This window comes from Anarrhichthys ocellatus, unplaced genomic scaffold, assembly GCF_004355925.1.
Source record: "Anarrhichthys ocellatus isolate YVR2014 unplaced genomic scaffold, GSC_Weel_1.0 scaffold37, whole genome shotgun sequence".
NCBI lineage: Eukaryota > Metazoa > Chordata > Actinopteri > Perciformes > Anarhichadidae > Anarrhichthys > Anarrhichthys ocellatus.
In genome coordinates this window covers 1626366-1635633 of record NW_022280067.1, presented here as the reverse complement: position 1 = coordinate 1635633, position 9268 = coordinate 1626366, and the positions used below count along the sequence as shown (strand labels likewise).

Genomic DNA, 9268 nt, shown 5'->3' with positions numbered 1-9268 from the left:
AAGCCATAAACAGACATGACGCACACATTTTTTTTTTATGCCATTATCTCGAGGAAACAAGCCTTGTTTTCTCGAGATCACGAGATAACTAATTGGTTATCACGAGAGCACGAAAAGGTTGTTTGCTATTATTTCTTAAAATTTTTGGGTCACATCACCCAACGGTAAATGTTTTCAACCCATAAACTGTATATAAGAATATTTACTGATCGAGCTGACAGTGATTGACTTGGTGAAGTTAGCGGAGGATACACGTGCGATTACATCCGGTTTTCAAAATAAGATGTTAACAATGTTATTTACGAAATGCATATCAAAACATTTACCGTCTGCTGAATTTTAAAAGCAACTTTTTTTGTTGTTGTTGTGATAACAAATGAATTATCTGGTTATCTCAACAAAGCTTGTTTTCTGATAATTAACTTGTGATCTGGGGATAATTGAATTTAAAAAAAAAAAATTTGAATCTTAAACCTTCCGTTGTATTCAAAGACCAGACTTAACATAGACTCTTCTAAATTTTGAAATCTGATGTTACCTATTAGCCGGAAGTTAGTTGTTAGATGCTTGTGACTGTGGTTAACACAAACTTAAGATATTGTAAGATTTATGTTGTACAATATAAAATATGTCAGTGAAGCCTAACATTTCCTCTTCTGCCGATTGCATTCATGCTTCAAAAATCACAAAAAGTGGTTTTCATTTGTGAAGTTTATCTTGCTGAACAAATCATGAAAGTATCATAAACTTGTATTTGCCACATAGCTTATTTTCTGCAGGATTCCAAGGTCCCATAGAAAAATACCATTGATGTTTAAAAAAAAAAAAAAAAAACTTGCCATGCTATTTTGTTGAACAATGTTTTATGAAAAAACTATCTCACCACAAGGTCCCATAGCTGTTCCAAAAGATTTCAATCACATCACATGATCTTCATCAGCAGATGGAGAACAAAGTCCTTTAAGTGACAAACTACATCTGCTGATGAAGATAACGCGATATGATTGAACCCCAGGACAGCTACTAAATGGAGCTTGTCAGTGGTGCAGAGACTGAACTGCTGTGTCCAAGGACAGTTAGTCAATGTTAGCTGTCAGCTATGTTTTTCTGGAAGTATAACAGGTTGATGTGTTTTTGATCTTGGTGGTGTGAGATCCCTTTATGAAAGTCTGGCTTGTGCTTGGGAATGAACAAAAGAACAGATAAACAGTGAGTGAGGGATAATTGAATGAATGGCTTTATCAAAAAAATATTTGGCAAAGGACCGAACAGTTACAAGCTCCCCAAATATTATTACTTATGGTCTCATCATCGATTTTATATAAAGCCTTAGAGTTTATGAAGCATGTTAAAGACTTTTTGTATGCGACACATGATTGATGTTCCTCTGAAGTGCAAAGTATTCTGTAGGGAGCTGAGCTTTCTGCTGGTGGTGGGTAAAATCTCAAGGCTCGACTAACCAAAAAAACAGTAAAATACTGCTCATTCTTGTCAAAATGGTGTGTGTGTGTGTGTGTGTGTGTGTGTGTGTGTGTAAGGCTTAGATCAGCTTAAAGTAATGTTGACAACTGCTAATATGATGGAGTTTCCTCTCCTTGAGCAGCCACACGCTGTCGATTTTAATCTTGAAGTGGATTACCCTTCCTGCTACCTCACCTGAAATGGACAAGAAAGGATGGTCATTAGTATATAACAGCAATCAGCCGCTTACTATGTATTATTGAATCTTAGCTTTCCAGTTTTAGCGTTGGATGCCCATATGGCTCATATAAAAATCCTAAATTGGTACCAAATAGAGTTGATTATCATGGTGGTGCTAGAAATTGCAATCATATTTTCTCTGTTACAAACAGAATTCACTCAAAATATTTGGCATTTGTTAATATAAACCACAGCATGCACCTGGGTTTGCTTGTGGTTTCTACTTTTTCCAAAAGCCGGAACAGTTTATGTCATTTTTCATTCATTTTGTGAGTTGATTTAAAACAGGAAGCCAGATCTTTTGTTCTCTCAGTGAAAATGAAATTCATTGCAGAACACAACTGAGGCAATTTTCCCCACAATTTTTCGATCAGTATCTCGTCCATCCATCACTTAATGTCAAACAACTTGGGCGGCCTTTCCACATTGATCCCTGTGGTATAATTTTGCCTGACAAGGCATTCCATTTGCGCACACAAATTAATCAGCACCACATGCATGGAGATTAATGATTTATGTCACAGGGCATGGTTCTGGTGTTACAATCAAGACGCTTGCGATGGAGCACAAGGATCCTTTTGTGTTGTCGACAAAAATGTTCACTCGCTGGCTACGAGCCATGTGTCTGATGGACAACCATGTGCCGTTCCAGAAATATGTCGGGCTGGATTGAACCAATCTGTTGTGGTATTATACCTGGCAGGCAGAGCACATTTCTACTTCACTACTGTAGCTCAGGGGAGTTATATGTGTTGTCAGATTCATATTCAAATGAAAAAAAAAAGCTTTTTACAGAGGGAGACTCTCACAAGCGTTGCCGCTGAATATCTTTTTCGCTATGTGCTGCTACATGATGGGTAGTTCTTTTCCAGAGAATGTTCATGGACACAATTGCAGATCAGTGACAAGATAAATCCCTTGGAAGAGGAAGAAGCAGATGTCATCCGTGCTGCCAAAGGGAAAGAGACTTTAATGGAAATCACGAGGGATAAAGATAGAACAAAAAGCCGCAGGAGTGATGGGGTTTGTGTGCAAAGTGGATTTGATGAATTTTACCATTATACATTGTTTCGGGTAAAGGAATGAATACGAAAATAGTAGTACGTGGAGATGTATGCTTGTTATTTGTAAATAGTATTGTAAAAATGTTGATCATGGGATTTGATCCTCAAGGGGAGTTCAACAATGAACTGCTTTTCCTTGCCAGCACATCCTTCATATGAATTATAGATTAGGTTGTTTTTTTTCCTACAAGCACCCAATGCCCAAAATTACATTTTTGATGTTCAACTTTTTATATAAAACAAGGTTTACAATAGTATTTAGGTTTACTGTTTAGCTTAGTTTTCACTCCTGTTACACAAAGCCATATTATACGTGCTACAACTGAAGCACTTTAACATAAGGCAGATATACAACATTAGCAACCAAAAAAACAGTGCATTCTATCCAAACTGCACAGACTCAGTGTGCATTCTAAAGTGCAACGCTAACCAAGATTATGATGGCGGCATGGAGCCAGAAAGATGTTCAGTGGGAGGACTTTTGGCTGGTGAAGGAGGAGAATCCTCAAGGAGCAAGAGGATCTTTCCAAAGTATGAAAAATGAAATGTATATGAAACAAACAGTGATTTCCTTGCAACATAATAGCTCCTCTGTTGTTATCAGGGAAACACATATTATAATACAATACATCTTGTGATTGATTTTCCTTTCTTCAATGTTTATATTATTCCAACATCATAAGAAAACACATAAATGTGTTGTTTTCTTCCCAGCATGTACTCTCATACTGTAGACTCCCGTTTCATTTTCAGGGCATCCAGGAGCAATAACAAATAGAGTCAGACAGCATCCTAAAATTAACAAGTGCAGTTCAGGTTCTGCTGTGAAACACTGGCTGCAGAGAAATGTAAAGGATAAATGCATCAGACAAGAATATCCGTGTTTTGGTGTAATTAATGGGTAGAGCACAACACTGACACGCTGAATTCAGTGAGTACTGGTCCACTGGGGCCACACGTACAAGTACTACTGTACAGTAAGTTCTGTGCTCTGTTAACAGCACGGTCACAGTGCTTTTCATAACATACTCTGTCACATTACATATCTTGTATAAAAATGATTTGATTTAGGAGAATAATTAACTAATAAACTGGAATCTAATGTACAATTAAAAACTTAAGGGGGCTGTTTGAATTTTAATTTAACTTTAATTTAATTTCCATTACCTGTCCAGGATGTGGATACAAAACATGCTTTAATACTATTTTATGTCACTTTATGCTTTATGAAATATGTTTTACCCCATCACATTCATTTGACAGCTACTTTTCACATTTTACATGCAAAAAAAAAAAAAAGATCAGGTGATAAGATATGATGCAATGTCTGAATAAACACCCCAGTGGTATTAAACACACTTACAATTGGCTCCAACTTAACCAGCTAAAACATTAAATCGATGATTTCATGTAAATGCATCAGCACTAACAAACCAATAACATGAAAAATAGTGACATTAGTGACACTGTTAAAGGTGATAATGTGCATATTGGGTCATTTTAATTTAAATATAATTTAATATATTTAGCTGAGAACACCTCTTGTGTGTTGTTGTATTTGGAGTGATTTTACCGCCCTCTTAGTGGCGCCATGTTCGAAGGAAATACAGCAACTGTGCCGTCTTGGATGTCCCTATGGTAGATAAAACATGATGAAGTGCCCCCTAGAGTGCCCTTCTGGTGGAGAAAAATAGATGCAGTGTACTAATAGGTGTCATTAAAAGGAGAAAACAAGATTCAGTGCTATATAGGCTGCTGCTAGAAAACCTTCACTTGCCCCACCAGTAGCCACTGGCTACTGCTACTTAACAATTAAATATCTGAGATCATATAGGTGGTTATGTAACTGAGACCAGTTGAATGTAAATAACAGACGACCACCAACGAACAATGTAACCAATTTACAGTTGAGTGCAACAAAGGCAACAGCAGAATACATCGAGATGTGCAGATTATCAGTAGCTGTCAAAAAAAATATTTAGTAGAGCATAAAGTGACATAAAATAGTATTAAAGACTGTTTTATGTCCACATCTGGATGACAACACTTTACCATAGAATTTATTTGAATCACATGATAATGTGCTTTCCTTAAAACGAGACTAGAGTAAAGTCAAATGTTGTCTTGTCCAGAACTGAGACATTTCCCACAGTGGCTTCAACAAGTGTTCAAGGGGCAACTGCCTGACTGACTGTAGCTCTGAGGGGCACCACCAGGGGGCTCTGGTTTCAAAGCCAAGTGCAGCCAGGGGCAATTACAGCAACCACCATGATCTCAAACTTAAGCAGAAGACTTTAATATTCATAGAATGGCTCACTGATATAGAAGTGTGGCCACATGCAGAAGGACACAGCACCCTTAGTGCATTAGCACAACCTTGTATCGGTGATTCAATGATAAGAACTCATCAGGCATAACAATGAATGTAAAAGACTTAAATTTGTGAAAAATTCCGAGAAAATGTGAGTCATTTCTTTCTAAATTCCTCTGTTGGCACATTTCCTTTAACTCCTCCAACGCAGGACCACACAGCAAAAGCTCCTGCTGCTGCTGCAGGAGGTTTTGACCATATAAAGGAAGTCATCTCAAAGCCCCTTTTTTTTCTTCAAGATGTAATAATGAGCTGCGATCTGGATGTGGCAAACGTGTCCGCTCCCTTGATTTTTACTTCATATCACCTGGAACAAAACGGGTGTTTTGCAGACAAAGTGACAGGTGCGTTGTGTAACACGGACTGATTGGGAGAGCGCATTTGTTTGTTTGACAGTTATGTGTCCCGAAAAGGCAAGGAAGTCTAATGGGATTTAGCTGGGAGCCGACAACTGTGAGTTCTCCATTGTATACATTTCCATCTCCAGCCTGCCCGGTGGACGCAGAGCCCTCCTGGCTGGCATGTCTCTGTGTGTTAGCCATGACCCAAAAGGTCTGCCTTGTTTCTAATTTCCTCTGTTTATTATATTTCTTTGTATCAAAGCCTTCCCAAGACACCACCATGGAAGCAGCAATCAAATGTGGACAACGAGACAAAATACCCAGCTTTTACAGACAAAACATCAAGGGGTGAATGAGTGTGTTATGAGTGTGCGAAAGAGAGAGGGATTCCACATTGTGAAGTGCTGACATCTGCTACAGGCCCTTGCAGGGCTGGAATGTGATACCCTCCTTTACACAAAGGGCCTTGGCCCTTGCAGCAGGCACAAGAAGACCTCTATATGCCCCTCTCCACGGGGGCAACACACGTATGAAATGACTGTATCGATGCCCCGTGCCTTCTTTTCCCAGACATTAACTCTGATTAAAACCACAAAACCTTCCTTCATACCTTGATGCTGGGGAGATGGCTGCTCTTCAACTCTCTTTGAGGTGGTAGTTTCTGAGCTATGTGAGACTGGGGGGGTAAATTGCTGCAGCATTGCATCATCTGTCTGGCTCAATGGGTTCAATATGTCTCCAGCTCCCCTTTGATTGTTGTGTCTGTGCTGCACCAGACATACCATACACTGGGGGGAATACTGCGGAGTTTGTCATACAATAGAACGGGAGGAACCACATGAAACGCAGTTGATGAGGTACAACAGTGTGCCGGGGAGAAAGGAAAGTGGGAACAGGAGGGAGTATTGTTCCAAGTGGTGTCTCTGCTTTGATATGACAAATTGAGAAGCTCTTAAACATTTAGGCAGAATGCACAACAGCGTGTTGAAGAGTCTGGAGTGTGAGCACACATATTTCATCTCTCTGTACAGGGAAAATGAATCAAGGCTTTAAACAATCACTCCATGGTTACAACAAGCTTACTTATGCATATTTTCTTATGGAAAGTTTCCTTTTGAATGGCGAAGCTTCCTGATGTGATTCTGCACTGCAGACTTCATTGTTTAACCATGTATATGTTATGAATTTGACAATTTGAAAAAAAATGTATTCTTAGAAAATTTGTAACATTCACTGATCATTTTTAATGATTTCAGAATTCATGGGGAAGTTGTTCTGACAAAAAAACAGAACGAGACAAAAAAACTCTTAACAGTATCAGACTCTTTATTTTATTTATTTGTTTTGTATTGAGCTTCAAAAATGCCCACTCCTATCTGGTATTTGAGTGTAACAGTTACTTTTCCAGTGTGGAAGAAACGGTCTGTAAAGTTATATTAATGATTCCATTGTATCAACTTCCTTCTTAATAACAGACGCTGCTGAGCGGCTCAGTTATCTGGAGACACTTTTCCTGGACTGGAAACATGTAAAACTCTTTGCAACACGTGGAACTGAAAGTGGGTGAAACACCTCATTGGACAAGGCAGCAGCATCGGAATAGTTAACACGCCGGGGAGTTTCCTCGGCTGGGAAGTTGTACTTTATGTACAGCACCTGTTGTGCCGACTGTTGGCAGTCTCCACAAACCCAACCGAGCAGCGATACTTTATCTCAGTCTCCACCAAGTTATGACTCAAGACCTCGCAGGACAACAGAACCCGTCTCGGTGTTGCGAATGGTTTCTGGGTACAGACTGTATCAGGTTGCTGCACTCTCTCGCTGTCTCTGTGTGAGCTTTCGTTGTAATGCGTAAAGATCAACGGGGATTTATTCAGACGGAGTCAAGAACGCACCGTGGACGCGCGCTTTAGCCAAAATGCATCTGTGCTTTTCTACGGATCTCGTACCATAGATGACATGTCTACATACGGGCGATTTTACAACTAATTCCAGGATTATAATTACACAGAACAAAGCTTTGTCCAACTCAGTAACCAACTTATCTCAGAACCAACAGGTGCGCACTTTCGTTACGCGGAAGCGGCGAGGTCTGCGAGCTTTGGATGAGGATTTGTCTTGATTTAGGGAGATATAACTTTCACTTTTTTTTCCAGAAGGACTGATGATAAAGATTATGTGGATTCTACTCTGCATTTACCCTCTTCAAATGTGTCCGAAACAGCACTGGTGTCCCGTCAACGGCGCACGTGTGTGGTGATACAAACCATCCCGTCAACAGCGCTTTGTGATCGCCAACCACCACTATTCCAAATGATCCTTCCATTCATATTCCTTCTTGCATCGCTTCTCCAACAATATGGCTCGGAAGCTGAATCAAGTCATGTCAGCAAATTTCACCCCCCAAGTGTAAAGGAGCAAAACGGTGAGTTGTCATTGTTTGTTTTACGACATTTAGAAAAAGGCATGAACATAAACTCTCTCACACACGTAACAAAATGCTTGAAAACATTCGTTTTAAATGCACATCTTGCTTGAGTTCAAACTGCAATGAATGGGAGCGTTTCATTCAGTTTAAACTGCATTATCCAGGATAGGAAGTGCAAAATTACCTTTTACCTTTTAAAGTGTACCCGTGTATGTTTAAGGGGGAAAACCCTCTGAAATTCCACGTCCCCCGGGGGAAGTTTTCCCTGTGATCACAAAAAAAGGCTCCATTCATGCAGCAGTAGCTCCGGGCAATGCAATTTGCTTCCCTCATAGCTGCACAGAGCTGCACTATCAAATGCAGAAATCCAGTTCTATCAATGTTTAATGTGATGTCCACCTTAGGCTGAAGTTGAGTTGCATTCAGTGAATAATTATATATCCTCCGATGATGTCTTGCCATCATTTGCAATTTGGCAATCACGTTCTTTGTTGTTGGAGTGTGTGGGCGCCAGCGTGTGTAGTGGGGAGGTATGGGGTCATCTTTCAAACTTGGAAAAAGCAATAGATTTTCCAATGATGCACTGACTCATGTTGGTTTCTCATCCCGATGGAATTGTCTTTATTTCTTTCTACCCGCAACACACTCACTTAGTTAGATACATTGTTTTACTTAATTATTAATAAAACAATAAGACTAATAATACATATAACAATATGTATGCTTTCTAGATCAGGTAATAATAACTTTCTATCCTTCTCCAGACACTTGTTTTGTCTTATACACTCATTAATTCATCAGAAGGATCCAGTGGACTGTTCAACCACTGTACAAGTTCATGTGATTAAGTTGTTATTAATAAATGGATTTTGGTCCAGATGTCCCACAACTTTTTTTGTAGAAGCTCAATCCATCAGAGTGGTCTTCCTGGTTGAGTAAAGAGCTATAGCTAAAAAGACGAAGCATGAGCTGTGCAAGATTATCCTAATCTTGGAAGCAAAAAGGCTGTTCTTATAAATGTCTTATAGGTCATCTATAAAGCATTAGTATATTATTTATTAACTGCCAGAAAAGGGCAGTAAATAGTCAAACATTTGTATTGGACTGACATATTGACAGAGATTCATACAACAACATGAAAAGACAACAGGACCTTACAGGCTCAGGTTCAAAGTAACAACACGCCTGCACCCTGCAGACGTTGCACTGCTCAAACTTCATTCATTACTCAGCCTTCCATAGCCAGTGGGTTTGACTGGCCTTGAGTGAGGATATGCAGCACTGACTTCACTACAGTAACAGTCAGGGCTGGGAAATCAGAGCCTCCCGCCGGGATCTCCAGGTTTAATCAGGACGGCCGAGA

General features: G+C 39.6%; 1 protein-coding gene across 2 annotated transcripts in view; it reads left to right on the top strand.

Moving 5' to 3' along the window:
* Window positions 1-7608: 7608 nt before the first annotated feature.
* The window catches only part of pdgfc (platelet derived growth factor c), a 41643-nt gene continuing 39983 nt past the window's right edge, over window positions 7609-9268 (top strand). The window contains exon 1 of one of the 2 annotated variants that reach the window (XM_031866897.1): window positions 7609-7902. In XM_031866897.1, the coding sequence (XP_031722757.1) occupies window positions 7791-7902 (112 nt within the window). In that variant the 5' untranslated portion in view covers window positions 7609-7790. The remainder of the gene's footprint in view (window positions 7903-9268) is intronic. The other variant, XM_031866895.1, reaches the window with a different exon arrangement.